The sequence below is a fragment of the Oenanthe melanoleuca genome, chromosome Z (assembly GCF_029582105.1).
Source record: "Oenanthe melanoleuca isolate GR-GAL-2019-014 chromosome Z, OMel1.0, whole genome shotgun sequence".
Classification (NCBI taxonomy): Eukaryota; Metazoa; Chordata; class Aves; order Passeriformes; family Muscicapidae; genus Oenanthe; species Oenanthe melanoleuca.
In genome coordinates this window covers 34,227,341-34,246,455 of record NC_079362.1, presented here as the reverse complement: position 1 = coordinate 34,246,455, position 19,115 = coordinate 34,227,341, and the positions used below count along the sequence as shown (strand labels likewise).

General features: G+C 39.2%; 1 protein-coding gene across 1 annotated transcript in view; it reads right to left on the bottom strand.

The window, feature by feature from the left end:
• The window catches only part of ADAMTS19 (ADAM metallopeptidase with thrombospondin type 1 motif 19), a 134,148-nt gene extending 115,633 nt beyond the window's left edge, over nt 1-18,515 (bottom strand). Inside the window, exons 1-2 of the mRNA XM_056514510.1 lie at nt 18,374-18,515; nt 16,777-17,387 (exon numbers count right to left, since the gene is read on the bottom strand). Coding sequence (XP_056370485.1) covers nt 16,777-17,387; nt 18,374-18,458 — 696 coding nt within the window. The 5' untranslated portion in view covers nt 18,459-18,515. The remainder of the gene's footprint in view (nt 1-16,776; nt 17,388-18,373) is intronic.
• Between the last annotated feature and the right edge of the window lie 600 nt (nt 18,516-19,115).

The window sequence follows — 19,115 nt, the reverse complement described above, 5'->3', positions numbered from 1 at the left end:
ATCAGCAAACAGAAATGCAAGCCACATTTCAGCTATCATTTCACTGCAAATCCGTGAAATGAGACTAAATATGTTCACTTAACGTCCTCCACCAATTACATATGCTTGATGGCTCACAACAATCCTGTGATCAGCAAATACAAAATCTTTTTTCCTCCTGTCATTGTCAACTAATTCACAAGTCTATAAGGCAAATCTATAAATGTATAAAACTACTAAATCACAAATAAAAATAATTTAGGTTTAGTCCGGCTAAATTTGTTACTGACCTTAGCTCCAGCTCCTATAAAGCACCTAAACTAGGTTTTTCATGACTGCACCTCACAGGGACTGACCTTTCCAGCAATAAAGGGGTTTACTTCCTTTGAAAATACTTCATCGAAAACATCGCCTTCTCTCCACATTAATACAAACACTAGTCACACTGAAAACCAGGCAAAATTTACTGGAACTCTTTCACTCTGCCAGTTAAATTTGTGAGTGTTGGACTTCAGAGCAATCATAGGAAGTTACAACAAAGGTACATCTTCCACTGAAAGCCAGACAGCTTCACATGGAGAATTAAGTCTTTAAGAAGTGGGAAAGCACAGAACAACAGACAAAAATATAACAGGATGACGACAGGCAACACAATTCCTACACTTTGCTGTTTCCAATTTATTATTTATGGTTATGGTTACACTTGATCATAGTATGGTCAGTTTTTATAAAAATATCTTTTTGCATCTCAATTTTCTAGCTCTACCTAGTTTTATGTGTTAGCCTTTGGAGCTACTTACTTATCCTAAGGCATAAGGTAAGTAACATGATATGGTTGTGAAAATTGTTTCACCTAAGTAATGTGCCCACAAGTTCATTACAACATCATGTATGCTTTCACAGGTTTTCCTTAAAATAAAAAAAGGGCAAATTTTAAGAAGTTTACTGAAATTAAACATATGTTGCTGTTTTCACAGATTTATTGCTTCAATAGCACATTGTAAATGGACTCCACTGTACACTCTTATTTTGGCAGCAGTTATCCTGAAGTATAGTTTAGCTGTAGTTTGTTTCAATCAAATTAGTTATGTAAAAACACTGAAATGGCCTCAATGTTTTAAAACACAGAATTCATCTCAAACCCTTTAGAATCTTGCAATGAGGAGGCACAGAATAGTTTAGGCATACATAAAAGTTTTCAAAATCACTAAGGCACCATAACTCAAATTTCGCAAAACTAAGTGAAGATAAATAAGACATTGATGTTGAGTCAAGCCCTGTAGTTATTATGATGACTTGTTCTAGAACAACTATAGAAACCTTATAAACAATTACTACCCTGCACAAAGTGTCCAATGAACTGTATTTGCGTGAGCTGTTCTCTCTCTCCAGATACAAGACTAATCTTTTCCAGTTCAAGGTAGCTGAAGTATCTTTACAAACACTTCATTGAAAACTACTTCCACGAGGCAATTCTAAGTTCTATTTTCAAATGCTTAAAACAGAAAAGTAACAAACATGAAGTACAAACTCCCAAAGCTAAATGTACCATTTCTGTTGTATAGCCTATTTTTCTATAAAAACGGATGGCAACCAAACCAACTGCATCTAGCTGCAGATAACTTTATCACAATGTGCCACAGGAAGATAATACTGTTATGCATGATAGGTACATACATTTTATGTAATAGTAACCTCCAGAGAATTTAAAATTTTGGGGCTTGAACAGGTATGATCAGAATGTCATATAAGCCAGATAAAAGCACAGAGAACAGCAAAAGCCAACAAGAATCCCAGTATCTTTATTAAAGCCACAGAATGACAGAAATGGAGGTCTCATGGAGACACCAATAATTCACGTGACTTCATTTCAGTGCCATCCAAAAAGAAGACACGTATAGAATATATGTAAAAGCATGCATTTATGGAAAGTTACCAGAAGGAACTTCATGACATTCAGCTATGATGAATGCCAAGCCTAGCTCCAGCCTCCAGGACAGATCCACACCTGGCACGACAGACCTCACACTACAGGGGTGAATGGATGGCGAGAAGATCTGCTAAAATGGTCCTTGAGGGCAGTAGGCACATGACACAGAATCATAATTGTCTGTGATGTTTTACTGTTATCAGTTGTGATCTCTAAATTCTAGTCAAATTCCATAACTTAGATTTATTCTGGTTTCGCTTTTAGTTTTGAATTCTCATCTTGTTCTGTCATTGACTTGCAATCTAGATTTTGCCAAGATACTTTTGTATTCTTAACTAGAATTCAGTTTCGGGATTATATATTCATATGCTGAGATATTCACAACTATTTTTAAAAATTTGACAAAAATCACAGTTTAAAGCCTACCTTTCAACTGCAGCATCTACAAAAAAAGAACTGCAGTACTGCAGTTGCATGGTAACATGCAAAAATATTCAAAAAATATTTGACAGAAGCATAAATAGTCTAAATGCTTTTTTCCTGTTACCATGTTGCACAGCTAAAATTACTGTGTAAATAAATGCATTTTTTTACTAAGCTGTGGTATCAAGATCCTAGATACACAGGTATAGAATCGCTTTACATCTACAAATCTATCAAGTGTTTAGGTTCTACATCCTTTTAATGAGGAGGAAAAGGAAAGGGGGGAGAAACTACAGAATACAGAGATGGTCTGGAAATCAGAGTTTAAAGTACACGAACTTCCATTTTCCCTCACCTAAACAGTTTCATGTTCACTCAAGAAAAGTATTCCACAACTGTGTCTTTAAAATCATAAATCCAAAATTATTAATACCTAAAGATTTATACTCAGCAACAACAAACTAAGAAGTGAGGACAGGCATGTTCTCATTTTTCTTTATGCAGCATTCTGGAAGTTTATGAGGTACAGAAAGCCTACTACTCCCAGTGTAGGTAACTTAATTTATAAAATTTTAAAACCAAATTAGCATTTCTGATCCAAGTGCTACAAGGTATCATTGAAATTAAACTCAATATATGTGACAGTAAATTTAAAACCTGTTTCCAAGACACATTGGATTAATGACACACTGAAAATACTCTTGATTTTTAAACTAACTTAAACTGAAAAACTATTTCGTTCATTTGCTACAGGCAACTATACAAAGGATTGACTAATACTATTAAGAAAAGAGACAGCTATTGGCAAGTCAGACTTCATCAGCAGTGCAGCTATTTAATATTCAGAATATCCATAACTGCACACAAGGCACACTCTGTAATCCTTAAGAAAATAAATACAATATTTTCATCCTTAGATGCTTAAAACAATGCAGAATTTATGGCAACCATGGCTATGTCACAAAAGACAACAATATGTGCCAATCCACCATTTTATAAGTTAATGGTCTCTTTCTGAAAATTCATCCCCCCACTCAGTAGCTTCTACCCTTTATCTTAGAAGGCTGGCCTGATCTGTAAAACTAACTAGATCTTGAACTATCCATTATTCCTCTCTTTCATGTAGTTTTGGTTTCTATCACAGAAGAAGCAGAAGCTCCAGTGAACAGCTAGAAAGCCTTAATGGCAGACTGTGTAGCTCAGAAACATAAGATGAATCACTTAAGTCACAGAATGATTTGGGTTGGGAAGGACCTTAAAGACCATCTCTTTCCAAGCCCCATCACGGGCAGCACCTGGGAGCCCTGCACTGGACCAGGTTCCTCAGAGACCATCCAGGCTGCCCTTGGACACTGCCAGGTATGGAGCATCCACACTCCTCTGGGCAATCTGTTTCAGCACCTCACCATCTTCTGAGTAAAGAATTTAGTCCTAATTTCTAATCTAAACCCTTACTCAGTCTTTAAGGCTTATCCTATCACTCTAAGACCTTGCAAAAAGTCCCTCTCCAGCTTTTTTTAGGCCTACAATCAGATCAAAAGAGATTTTCTCAATTACAGAATGTTAAAAGGGAAGACAAATGAGGCTGTTGTTCTGGCCATGAAAATGACCCTCAATCAGCTCTGGCCAATATATGCTCAATAAAGCAAAATACAGTATTCTGTCCTAGCTGTCTAAACATTAAGACTTAGATCTGATTTCATGCTGATTTAGATCAATTACAGTGTTTTAATAGTAAATATAAAGTAATTTCACATAATTAGGATTGTGAATTTATGCTTTGTAGCAAAATTCATTGCCTATAACTTTATGTTAGAAAATTAATTTATTTAAAAATAATAATTAATGCATGGACTAGAGCTCCTAAAGAGAAGACAACTAGAAAGCATTGTTCATGCAAAAATAAAAAATTGCCCACCTAACTCACTCCTCTTCACTTGCATTAAAAAATCACTATTACTCTCTCAGAAATAATTAAAATTCTACTAAAAGAACACAGAAAATTTCTGTTCTCACAGTTCTAAATTATCATCTACAGACAGAAACTTTTTTATTAATGAAAGTTCTTTCAGTGGTCTCCTAGCATCTTGGTCTTCAGGTTTCATATTTTGATCTGTCCTTACAAGGGCTACAGAATTAGTTTTTCATTTTTCTCAGTTCTCGTTTTCATGTAGGCATATGCTCCAAGAAGCTGGAAGTAATAAAAGGGCCATGTCTTCAGTTTGGTTCATTAAAAACACAATGATCAGAGCTGACTGTGGTCCAAGCACAGTTTCCACATGAACAAAAAAAACTAACCACCATTACAAAAGGAAGCATTAACCAACTACCACGGCTGCTAAACCTAAGGAAGAAATAAAAAATACCAACTGCTTGTGCACTATAGAAAAAGATATTCTTTTAGCCCTGAGTATAATCCTGTATTAAATATACATTTTTTGTGGTTGCAACTTCATTGTTGGTGCATGCACCAACTGACAAATGAATAAAATTCTTCCTGTCTGTTGCCTGAAATGTTCTGAAAAGCCTTACTTTATTTTGCTTCAAGAAGTATGCTGGGGCAATATGTTCAACCAACCACAGATGACTAGTATAGGCCAATAAAATAAACTACAATCAAAATGAAAAGCAGAATACAATTATATTTGAACCAGCCTGACACATCCCTTTACTAGTAGAATTCAAAGAAGAACTTACATAAAAACCCTAGCAGCCAGCTAACCTGCAAATTGGGACCATCATGTTGTCCTAACTAACTAATGCATGATGTTAACAATCATTTGGTTTTGTTCATCAAGTACATGCTATATAAAATGGAACACAACCACTGACTTACTGTTAAAAAAAATAAAAGTCACAAACCCAGCCATAATGCTTTCCAGAATAAATACAAGAGCTTCTATAAAGTGAGCCAGGATTTTAAAAACTTTATTCCATAAAACTTAAGTTAAAAATTCTTTACATTGAGCTGGTTTAGTGATATTTCAGATCACTTAGTTCACAACAATATTTGAGTACTTATTAATACTGTCCAAGAAAGACTGTTTGCACATCTAAACATGACTACTTATAGAAAAAGCAACACCTATGGAAACATGTCACCTAAGGGAAAAATCCTTGCAATTAAAGACTCAGTGCTCATAAAGATGTTCCCTTAGAACATTTTGGTGTAATATGAGTAACTTCAGCGATTCTTGTGGTAAGACTAAAAACCACTCTTTTGGAGTATGAATCAAAGTGCTATACCTTTAGCTAATGAAACAGCATTAAACTCATTTCTTTAGAGCAAGCCTGGATTTTATCCCATCAGAATCTGAAACAGTATTTTATGGAAGAAAAATATAATAATACACAAAGGTTGAGCACTAAGCATTCTACACCTAGTCCCCTGCAGAAGGTTAAACAGGAAATATCAACAACCAAAATCTGCATTAGATAAAACACCTAGACTAATACCAAGAATACCAATACAAGGGATCCAAGCTTAAATTGATTCATCCTTGTAAAACACTTAAATACTGCATACCCATGAGTAACCATTATTCAAACCCATGTGCTTTCATGGTAGCCACAGAAGGATATGGCACAGTTCCAAAACCTGCCCATGATTGTCCACAGAGAAATTCAATCTCTGCTAATCCTTACTGAAATATCCATCCATGACTCCATTATCTTGGTTTTTTTTCTGACAGAGAGGCAGAATTGTTCTTATTATTCCTATTATTAAACATTATTTAATTCAAGGCAACACTCCATGAAGCTCAGTTTCACTCAAATTTGCAATTTGCCAAAATTACTAACTGTGGAAAACAGTAATTCAAGAAAGGAAAATAAAATAAATTTATAGATATAGAACTACAATTCAACAAATAAAGTTAGTCCTTCTACAAAATAAAGTTATGCTTAGGGCTTTTATATCTCTATCTAGAATTACATTAATCCAAACCAGACAGCTTTAAGAGAAATAAAAAAGACTCCCACAACATTGTTTTAAAAAGTTGAAAATATATAGAAGTTATACTCTTCTATGACTCCTAACTGAAATTCTTTTTTTCTAAACTATGCAGGTTTTTTGCTTATAACTCCTAAACCTAGACCCTACTTTCCCTTTTTGAGGGAAAAAAATATCAATTTACCTTTTCTTGCACAAAGAAACTAAAGCTTTGCTACTCTTAGGAAAGAAGGTACAGTATCTAATTATTTTTCAAGAATTATTATTTAAACAAAAGAAGAAATACAAACTTTGATAAAGGTTTTTATTCTTTTAACTTAGAGAGCTTGATTTAACGGGCATGAGAACACAAATGGTGATCAGAATGGAGTTTTGACATTAGCATTTTGGACTAAGTACCATCAGTCTGACTGGTCACTTTTAAACAAAGTTGGTTACATGAAATAAGCAAAGGATTTATTACCCAACATGAAACAGAAAAGAAAGGAATTATTTCCTTCCATTATTTCCAATGCAAATAATTTAGTCTGGGAAGCAAAAAAAATAAAAAAAAAAAAAATAAAAAAAATATATATATAAAAAAAAAGAGACAACAAAGAAATGTGCTGTTATTATTATTATGCTTCCTTAGATAGGTTACTACTGAAGAAACAAGTAATCAGACAGAAAAAGAGAAATGTGCTAGGATTATCAGCCAAAAACTGGAAAACAAAGCATTTTATATACCTAATTGCATCAATTATACTCTATACACTGTCTTTCACTTTAAACTCATTCACTATCCCCATGTGTTTCTAAATAAATATTTGAGGTGAGGTCCACTGATGTCACAAACAGACAAACGAGACTGGTGATCTCTTACTTAGACACAAAATCTCCTAAGCAGCTTCCTGTCTCCTAATTTACAACAAGATTGTCAATTCTCAGCTTTCAAAAGTTGTGCCAATTGGAAGAGTCTCACACACAGCTTACAACAGAAACACATACAGACAGCTTCACATTTAAGAGTATTTTTCAAAAGAAAATTAAGACTATAACTAAAGAGAATATGAGTCCCTTATGATGTCCCCTTTATCTCCTGTCTCCCAGTTCCAGAAGAAAGCCAACTTCATACGTGCCTTGAAGCAAAGTTACATCTGAGTTTTCAGGGTTATAATCCAATTGCCAGGCTAATCAGACAAAACCAAAAAAACCCAACCAACCAACCAACCAACTACAACAAAAAAAACTACAAAAAACCCCACAGAACCAAGGAAAAAGAAAAAAAAAAAAAAAAAAAAAAAAAAAAAAGGAAAAAAACCCACTCCAAATTGTAAGCACATCTGAAGAACAGTTTATCATTTTATGTAGAAGAGGCATTACTATAATGGCTGTAGCCATCACCTGGGCACTTCTCCCACCCAGCATCTCCTGAAACCTAGAGGGACATAAGAGGACATTTACTTTGTATTGAAGCATAAGAACTCGTCCCCAGACAAATTAACATCATATGCAAAAATATCTGTATTTTCCTTAACTTGCTGCTATCTAAATAAGCTTGCCCTGACTTGACCCAGTTACACTTCTGACATCTAATGAGAACATAAGGTAGCACAGCTGAGATCATAAAACAAGCATATGCAATTGCTGGAAGATAATCACACAGAAACTAAATCACTTCACAAGTCAGTTTTGGGCACATTTCTACATTTTTGGATGCAAAACTCATTCAGAAAATAATTCTGACTGAAGTACTGGTAGACCCAAGAAAAACATTCAACAGCACAGGCTTCCAAAAAAATTTTAGTTCTATTCACTTACGTGCAGATGTATGTATTATTAGCAGCTAATGTTAGGAGATTGATTTCTCATTCTAAATCAACTGTTCTAAAATTAACACTAGAAATAGTCTTCATCTTTCCCTTCCAAATAACACTTATTGCTTATTTATGATGGCATATGAGAAGCAATAAAAATAAACAAGAACACCAGACTGTCCAGGCAATGACATGTTAACAACAAAAGCTTAACTGAACTGTTAATGAACTGCAGATGCACAGCTGATCTTAAAACTAATAGAGATGTTTTGGGTTATTGGTTTATAAAAATTTGATCAACTACCGTCTGGATCTGCAATGTAACACAGATGCTCATGCACATGCTTGGTGTATTTCATGCTATTTCCACTACACTTTTGATTCTGCAAGGAGAAACCAACCTGCCCTCCTGCTATATCCCTGAAGTCACCTGAGAGATCTGAATAAACCAAGGAAGGACTCGGACACACTCCACAGAAAAACTTCTGCAAACACCTAATTCAGCCACAAATCCAAATAACTTTGTCTCAGTCTCTTCTATTGAGGTAGTTCTCCTCAACACATAGCAAAGAGGTATGTTCACCATTTGAATACTACTTGTACATGACCATTTGTTTTCACAGACTTCTTGAATATTCTCACCTTCCATCAATCCCACAGCTCACACACCTAATGATTTCTCTGGGCTTTTCCCCCTATTTCCCAGCTCCCCCTATTTTTATCTTATTTAGCATGGAGATCATGGATGCTGCTCTTTTTTCTCCTGTCACAATCCATCATTAACAAAAAAAAATAATCTCCACTCCTGCAAGAAAACATTTTAAAAAGAAAGAAAAAGAACAGTCCTTCTAACATAATATTACAAGGGTTGCAACATGGAGAACATTTGGTTCTTTTAAGAATCCTGGTTCATTTGCTAGCAAAGAAACAATTGGCAGATACACGAGATATATAAGCCAGGGATACATGTTCTGAAGAAAATGTTGGTTTCATTAACATTAGCAGTTGTAGCTGGAAGACACTCAGTGCTCTGCCTTTTTAAAGCAGTTAACATCAAATCAGGAGGCCAAAATGTCACTAATTTACTAATTTAACTAAAGGAATTAGCCAGATTTTCTGATTTACCATCTCACTTCTCTATCCTGAAAAATAACATTGATAATTTTTTATGTTAATTACAATAGGTAGAGATCTCAGGTCATGCACAGCAGTCTCTCTTTTTTTTTTTTTTTTTTTTTTTTTTTTTTTAATAAAGCCACTCTGGAGAGAGTGTACTTCTCATCTGTAATTATCACTCAGAAATATATTGCAAAGGAAGTATTTGTACTGAAACTAAGCACTTTAGGAAGAAAGCAGGCCATTATAAGCAGGATTGGAATCACAAATCAAACCTGTCTCAGGACAGAGCACCTGCATGATTGCAGGATAGCTCTTTGAAGAAGAAAAGAATCATTACCACATGCTCTGAGGCATGGTGGCCCAAAATGTCACATACCAGGCAACAGTGTTTAATATTAAAGGAAACAGGGATCGTTACAGTTCAAATGTTGCCTTGGCCTAAGTCAAACCTGACTTTCTAAATCATTCAGATCTTCATTAATATTGTTCCTATGTTTAGAAGACTTATCCTCCCTATGAATTAGGAAGAGTTCTCAGATACACAAAACAAAAATCTAACCAAAAGATGTTTCATCCAGGAAGATAAAGAAGAATAGCAAAAAACTGCAGCACCGGGACCCAGAAGGGAAAATCAAAACAAAGAGGGTTTATTCCTTTATCTTTAAGCCGATCTTTGCTGGTTTATGGCACTTAATGACAGTTATAAAACTTTTAAAGGGATGCCATCTCCAGCACTCCTTTCCTTTATTAAAAAGAAAGAAAACAAAACAAAACAAACCCCACCCTACAACCTAGATTTAATAGTTCTGTTTGTAATTAACTCCTGGTTCAGCAAGTTTGTTAATAGCGTTAATAGTGTTTTGCATGTACATATATGCCAGTTATTTCAGCTGGCCACAGTCACTTATTCCATTCTCCTAGGCTTCTCTACTGTGTGCAAAGCTCTGCTTCATTAGATTTTCAAGGTGATATTTTAACAAAGAGATTTAAATATAACAGAGAAATTACAAGCACAGCAGCTAAGCTTTGGCTGGAGGCAAAAATGTGGCAGATGTGCCTCTGCCTAAGCATGCCACAGTAACCTCACGTAAACAACTTGTTTTGTCCAGCTGGAAACCAGACTTCCTGCAGAGCTGGCTGTCCTCCTCTTTCCCACCTTCCACTGTCATGTAAATCCAGGAAGAACTACCCAGATGAGTTTCAACACAGATATTGAAAGGCTTCCTTCATCAAGGGGCACTACCACATCTCATTAGTTCTCCAACCTAATGCAGAGGTAGAAACCACTAATGTTTTGTCCAATGCTTTATTTTCCCAGGGATGCTTGGTTTTTTGGTTGATTTGTTTTTGGGGTTTTTTTGTGTGGTTTTTTTTTTCCTGAGGAAAAAATACTCAAAACACTTTCATACCAGAGCAAAGCTGCTTTCAGTTGTACCATTTCCACTCATACCCTACCTTGCTCACCAATTTATACTGATCACAGATTTTAAATTGCCCATATAAACGTGTTTAAAACATAAATAAGGCACACCTTAAAGTCAACAAAGCAAATCTTTTTGAACCTGTGAATTCTCAGTATGGGATACTCATAGAGTACCCTCATTCACACATTTATTTCTGTCCCTCTCAGTAAAGTTTCCTTTCTCTAACAAACCCGTAATGAAACAGTAGACAGACTGATTCTATTTGTTCTCTCTTCATTTAAGGATCCCAGGAAGCTGGGTGAATAGAAGAGAGTGTGTATTTAATTTTACCCTGGCAGCCTGTAAGGATAATCCTATTCAATTTTATAATCCTCCTTCTGCAACGTCAAACTTTCACATGTATGTATCATATGGACCATAAAGACCGCTAACATTCTCTTTTCTTTACCCTTTTATGAAAAAATTGTTGGTGATCTCTGTTTTGTAATGCTTACCAGCAGAAGAAAAGAAGCCGTAATTGTCTCAAATTTCTTTTGGAAAGCATCTGGTGTGGAAGTTACTCAATACGGATGAGTAACTGCAAGGGTCACTGAGGTGGGGAGGAAGGGACTCTACATTTGGTTGACAAAAGGCTGGGTATTTAACCCATTTCAGCTTGCATGTTGGCACTGCATGATTCAGGATGTGTGATGGGGTAGCTGCATTCAAGCCTGATCGAAGCAAGAGGTCTATTGAAGTCTCAGGATCTTACAGCAGGAGTTCACACTCTGTAACAGCACAGCCTCCCAGGGCAATATGTGAAGCCCAAATGTATGAGTTGTTGGGACCACCTGCTCCCAGAGGCGGACAAAAGCAGGCATACTCACAAAAGCAAGATTTTAGCTTGCATGTCTACTGCACAGCAATCAGACTCATTGCACACACCACATGCAAGCAGTCTATTCATCCTCAATCCATCAGATCCTATGCCAGGAAAGGAGTTCCAGCAGGTCAAGTATTACACTGCCACTGAAAGCTGTGCAACCAAAACGTAGAAGTTCGGTACAGCTGTTTGAGCTGTCCAAAAATCCAAGTATACTTGTCATATCAGGCATTACCCTCATTGCAGGAATCACAAGGAAGTGTAACTAAAAGCTATATTCACTGGGATTTTTCCCATATAAAATATTGATACACTGTGGTTAAGATCCTTGTCTAGGAAGAAATATGTCAAAACACAGATTTAACCTTTTCTTAGGCTGAATCCTATCCCAAAAAGTGGTTGTGTGCAAAATTTTAGGAAAATATAAACTTCCTGATGGATTTTGTTACTATTGTTCATTCCAATTTCATTCTGCTTGTTCTGAGACAAACTATAATGTTAGACTATCTTCAATGGAGAGGTACAAAATAATAATTCCAGTTTTCCAGAAGCCCTAGTGTCCTGAATGTAAGGGATATGTGAAATTAGAACATCCTAAGAAGTCAAAAATATTTTTAATCCATCATGTGTCATTCAATTACTAGTAGTTAATAACACTCATCTTCAAAACTATTCTTCACAAGCATTGTGTCAGAAGTAAAAAAAGCCATGCATGTACAGTACAGCTGCTTCAGGTTTCTTTCAAATTTTACTGAAGCACTATACAACCGTTTCATTAGCCAGTAAAGGCACATATGTTTTTCATATCCTTATTTACTTGTTTTATTGTAAAAGCAGGACATTAAAATCAGAAATATCCATTGAAATGCTGTTCTCCAGTGATACTTGGCACATTTCTGCATGCACAAAACAAGTGTCATCCATTCTTTTGCTGATGCTGGCAGCATTGCTTTGGATAGTGCAATTTAGGTGAAGTACTTGTCTACAAACTATTGATCAGACATTTAAATACCTGCTTTTTACTGGCAATGAGGCCTAATAAAAGCATCACACACTTCTGTAGAGAGAGCTCTTCCCTGGACTGGAGATATGCTAAGGTTTGTTCCAACTCAAGTCACTGTGAAAGTGCATATTACTTTTAATTACAAATAATATTATACACAGATTCATCAGAATTATAAATATGCTATTGCCTGATTCACTGTCTTAAGATCCAGCGAAAATCAGATGAATTCCAAATCTCCTCTCCAGTAAATTAACAAAAATGTCAATGTTTTCTTAGGTAGAGCTTCAGAGATGTTCTGCTAGACAACCTGCAAGAAGCTGAGATGAGCAGCACAGTAGCAAGAAGCTTCATTGTTCTGTCCATTCTGCCTGTCTACATTTGCTCCTGTTTGCACTTCCTGACAGAGTAAGCATACCCCAATGCTTTAGAAATAAAAAGCCATTCAGATCCTTTCTCAGTGTAAACAGAAATAGTTGTTCTCTATTTACTGCAGACTGCTTCAGTCAAAAAAAGAAGGAACATTGAGGAACTCCCTGCAATCAGTACACAGCCATAGAGTACTACCTAAGGAATTCATTACTGAGAAAAAATTGCACTAATACCCTTCTTTTTAAAATGAAATGAAGAGGGGATAAAGCACATATTTACCATGTTTACAGCACTCTGTGGGAAGAGCAGTGAGACTACTTCAACTTTCATTCTAGCAGTAGATAAAGAACCAGCAGTCTGATTTCTTAATTCTAAGTCCACAGTAAATTTCTCCTACAGCATGCTACAAAAAATTACCATATATTTTTATATATATTACCAGACCCAATTAAAACCGCTCAACGACCTTTGACACAATTTTTTTCTTATTTCAAATGTCATGTCAGAACAAAAGCAAAGTGAAGAAACAACCATTTAAATAATTAATGGTCCAGCTCTGCAATTCATCACTTTCAGAAGAACAGTCTCACTGGCATCAGCTGGACTGTTTACATCCTGGTATTTGGCTAAGCATGAAGAAGAAATAGGCAGTCAGCATACAGATGGGAACATCCTTGGAAACATCTCCTTATTCATCTTCTCAGAGCATCAGTGCAGAATCCCAAAATGTACTCAGAGTAAATCCCACTGAACTTCGAAGAGATCTAAGCACTTGTGATCCACAAGTGTTTCACCAAGGAGTTGGAGAGGACTTTCACCACTGACCGTGTCAGCTCTGAGACTGCACCAAGGTCATCACGATGAAGTTTCTAGATAGTCCATGCATATCTCCAATCTTCAGATTCATTAGAAAATAACCACAGAGCTATGCTTCGTTTGTCAAGATTAAGTACCTAAACGAAGACACTCCTTAATGCTTGCAGTCAAAATTTGGTTAGTAATTATCTAGGAGTACAGCTTTCATTTCTCACTTGTATTTTTGCATTACTTTCATAGTATGTCAGGAGCCCAATTATTATTACCCATCATATACTGGTTCTTGATGAGCAGCTTAAGAAAAAACACACTCTGAAGCTCTCAAGAACTGTGAAATAATATGGGGAAGCTTTAATGTTGTCCTCCTTTCTGTGTATAGAAGTTGATTACTACACAGACTTTTTTTTTCCTTATTTCCTGAATATCACTAGCATGTCAGATTTCTGTGCCTTGAGAACTTGAACTGATACCAGCATCCTATGTGGATGGCACAACAATTTCACCTAAGGCCTCTAATTTATTGAAGATGCAGTACCACAACAGCAGCCATACATCTGTACTGCCAGGTATGACCTTTCTCTGCACTGATGGCCAAACCACTACACTCCTTCCCCCTTTCTGCTGCATGGCATAACTGCTGTCTGTCAGGCTACATCTAATTTCCTTGTCATAAGAACACTCACCAAAAGGCTGTTTCTGAAGAGCAGAATGGTGTAATCTAAGATGCATATTAGCCCACATTTGACCTTCCAAAGTGTATGTAGCTTACTAAACCTAGCCCAAGGTCTGCAAGGCTTTGAAATGAGAGTATATCTAAGGTATCTGTATTTTCCCTTAAACGTCTTTATATTTAAAATGAAAAAATAAATTCCAATTCCTGTAAAATATTTGTGAGGACAAGTTTCAATGTTATTTTACATATTGAAAAAAAGAAAATGTAATTTGAAATACTTGCTTGGCTCCATTTTCAGGGTCAGGCCTAGATGAAACAGGGTGGAATATACAACACATGTAAGGATGTTTTTTCAATACTCTTGGAAACTCAGCAACTTGCATATGTAATAGAGCCCAAGCAATGACTGAATAAAGAATGACAAATAGCTTAGGATTTGTTATGACAACTTTGACATAATAGCACTGTGCAATTTTTTTAACTATGCCTGACACAGCAACACTCTCAGGAAGAACAGCTGCTTAACTATTTCACCACAAACAGGACAGCGCAGTTGAGGATCATGAAAATACCAGTCAACATCAATAACAGTTGCCAATTTTATCTGAGATACACAGAATAATTTTTTATAATGTTTCAGCTGCAGTTTTCTGGATGGGGAACATGATCTGCACACATGCATGGCCAAAGGCTTTGGGTAAGCTGGTACTCCTAGTAAAGTCTAACAGAATCAAGAATTACTAATGGCGCTCTTAAAAAACTGGGATCTATCCAAAAAGTGAATTTCAATTTATATAATAAATCAGAGATGTTACAGACATGCAATGATGTGCATGGCTTTTGAGAAGACATAATAAAAAGGTGATAATTATTTCCACCAATTTCTTTACAAAGATCTTCTAACCTAATTTTACCCAATACAGAAGTAAAACTCTCAAAATAAGAAGGAGCACAGAAGTCAAATGCTTTTCACGAACACAAAACTCTTTTACCCAATTGTTTTCAAACCACCATCAACTGACTTTCAATATTTTTCTCCACTATTAATTCTACCACCACGCTTTGGAAAATCTGACAAAATATCAATAACTAGATGCCAACCACTTAAGAGTTGTGTGAAACTTGGTGGTTTCACTTTGCAGGAGTGCAGACAAATATTTTATTTGGTGTCAATCCACCATTTTCAGTTTGTGTTGATTTTTGAGTAAGTTCTAACAGGCACACGAATAAGCAGTCCACATTTTACCTGGTTTCCCTTCACGACCATACAAATAAAAAGGCCTATCTTCATGAATCAACAATGGAGCAAGTTAGACGCTAAAATTCAGAAAGAAATACAAGAAAATGATGATTTACACCCAAACCCAAGGATTGTATCAACCCTCTCTAGCACCATTACTCTTTATATTCTAAATTCTGTGAAGTGTTGCAAGAATGTGCATTTATGATGCTATATAAAGGCCCCAGCTGAGAATAACAGAAGCAATAATTGGGGCTTTTTTTAGGTTCTGCCAGCATTCTATACCATCACAGGTAAACTTTTTTATTTCTACACGTTCCATCCCCCTAGGAGTACCTTAGGATTGCAGCTCTTTGGATCATCACTGCTGTTGTCAGTTCTTCTCTTTATCTGGTAAAAATCATGACTGATGCAACAGAAATAATGGCAAGGGGAGCTTGTTTTAAATAAGAGAAGTATGCCACAGAAGTAACAACAATTGAAAAGGTCTGACTGTACTAAGATTGCTGAGAACATACTCATTGCATTCTTCTACAGAGCAGTTAAAAGGAAAGAAGTCCCAAATTCTAAGTATCTACAGGTACCACATATGGGAAGCTGTGAGGCAGAGAAAAAAGGCCAGAGAGATGAAAACAAAGGACTAATGAAAAGGAAAAAGGAGACACTGGTAAAATCTGGTAGAAATAGATAAGACAGAACACTTTGAAAACTGAGATGCAGAAGGAAGATAATACAAATGAGGGAAACAACTTTAGAATACAGGATGAGAATGAAGAACAAATGGATTACAGATGGACTGCAGGAGAGATAATGAGACAGAGAAAAGAAAGAGAGGGAGCATGGAGATATCTAATTACAGAACTCATTGAAGAGAAGATAAAATTGCAGATAGAGACAAGGAAAGTTTAAGAAAGGACGGTGTAAGAAGACGGAAATCTACAATCAGAAAAGTATGCATCTGGAAATAGGATTAATTGTACAGGCTAAAGGCAGAATTAGCATCTGAGAAATGTTATGAGTATGAATAGGAAAATCGCTAAAAAACAAGGTTAGGTACAGAGGTAGGACACAAGATGCTATGAAATAAAGAAGACCTTGGGAAAGGAATGGGAATTAAAAGCAACAGATGAAGCAGAGACTTGGATGGAGGCCTGGGTGCTAGCTAGGTGCATGCAAGATGACCTTACCAGTCCACCACAGGTACTGAAGGAGGCGAAGGAGCCCGGGTAGCGGAGGACTGCACCACTGTAGTAACAAGCTCTCTCAGGTTGCGACTGTGCAGCACTGGGTGGACTTTTGCCCTCACCCCCGAGACGCTCCTCCACAGCAAAGCCAGGAGCCAGGAAGCGGCTGTCCCTCTTGAGCAGCAGGTAGAGCTCCCGAGCAAAAGCTGGGATCCTCAGCAGCACTTCATCTCCATCCTCGACTGGAGGTGGTGGTGGGGGAGATGGTGGTGTTGGCAACTGAGAGGCAGCGCCAGACCCCTGGGGCAGGGGGGACCAGTGATAAAACTCCTGAGACTCATACTCATCCTCAGTGTCCTCTTCCTCTGCTGCCTCCCCTACAGCCTGCGCCTGCCCGTCCACAGAGGAGGAGACTGAACGCACCTCTCGGGAACTGCCAGCCACTGGGCTAGGTGTGACTGGGGCACTGAAAGTGCTGCTTCGGTTCCCACCACTGGGGTCGACACTGCAGCCCCCACCACCACCACTGCCACCCGCCGGCTCCTGCTGGCCCGGGCTCCACAGCGCAGGGAAGACGATCTCCCACTCCTCAGTCTCTTCTGACGCATGGAGACCTGCAGGAAATCCAGCAGATGCTTTAAATGAGTGGACCACCAAGCAGCATCCAGTGCCTGGCAAAAAGCTACCCTTTGCCCCACCACAAGATGGTCCTTCTGACTCCTAGACCTACAAGCATGCCACACAAAACACAGTGGGGTTCATTCGTCCCTTTCATCTTGTCCTTGTGCACGGCAGGGGGCCCAGCTGCTAGATGTGTCTGTGCCTGTTGATGCGTCTGGAACACACCAAGGTCCTGCAGAACTGAGAGAAAGCCAGACCCCAAACTGGGCAGAAGCTATGTTTGTACCAGTAGCTGGTAGGATATTCTTCCTTTTCATCACCACCTCCATGCAAGGAAATTTGCACAAACCCTTCATCATTTAGAGCAAGTAAAAACTTTTTCATATAGCTAAAAAAAAAAAAAAAAAAAAAAAGAAAAAAAAGTCCTGGGGAAAATCTGAACAAATTTGAAAATGTCCACCTTCTTCTCAGCATGCTGTGCAAGACCCATTGGCCTCCCAAAGTTTGGCCAAACATGCACACACGCACACCATGGCTGCATGTACAAGTGGCAGTTGCATGCACATGCTGTATATCATGATCATTCATATAATGAACCTGAATTATAATCACTCACCACTGATGTCCGCATATCCTACACTCTCTACATCACAATACAACCGAAGCCCAGCATGCCAGCATTACGCTTACAAAGACCTGAGTACATACAACCTACACTAGCCTGAGACAGGAAACAGTTTTATTTACACATTCATCTCACACTCCAGGAACAGCACAGCCGGCAGAGATGACAGGGCTGCTTGTGGAAACCAGGTCTCGCACAGAGGAGCGCAGCGCGGCGCACCCTCACAGCCGAGGCGCGCATGGTCCGGTCACCCATCGGTCCCGGGGGGCGGGCGCGGTTAACAATGACCAGGTACCGCCGGCGAGGCGCGGAGGCCGCCCCCGCTCGGCCCGTCCCGCGAAAGGCGGCACTTACCTGCGCCGAGCCCGCTTGACAGCACGCACAGCTGGTAGAACACGCAGCAGACGCGGCTCAGGCGCATCCTCCCTCCCAGCGCCATCGGCTCCGCGCCCGCGGGACGCCGGCTGGCACGGCACGCAGGGCCGTGCCGAGTCGTGCCGGGCCGAGCGGGGAGCGCCGCGGGGCGCCCGCGGAGGAGCTGCGGGAGAGCGCGAGCAGCGCGTCCCGGCGGGACGGGCGGGCAGCGCCGGCGGCGCGGGATGCGCAGCGCACGGCGGCGGGGCGCGCGTGTGTGTGCGTGTCTCTGTCCGTCCGTCCGTCCGTCCGTCCGTCCGTGCGGGCGCGGGCGGCCAGCAGCGCGGCCCGTGCGCGCACACAGCGCCCAGCGGCGGGCGGGCAGCTGCGCCCCGGCGGCAGCGACCGCGCTGCCCCCGCCCGCCGCTCGCCCCCACGGGGCGGGACGCGCCGGGCCCCGTCCCGTCCGGCCCCGCCCCGCCCCGCCCGGGCGGGCACCCGCCGCGGCCCCCCTTCCCGAGCCCCGCCGGGCCCCGCCGCGGCCCCGGGAGACGGCGCTCCGCACCGCCCGCCCCGTCCGGGAGCGGCCGCACCGCGGCGTGAAGGGCTCTCCGCATCGCCGCGCCGGCCAGGCGCTCCGAGCAGCCTTTGCCTAAATTCGGGGAGCAGCAGACACTGACCGCTTTTGCCTAGTTTTGTGTAATTTGATTCTAAACTCCTTTTGCCCCCACCACGCGGCTCT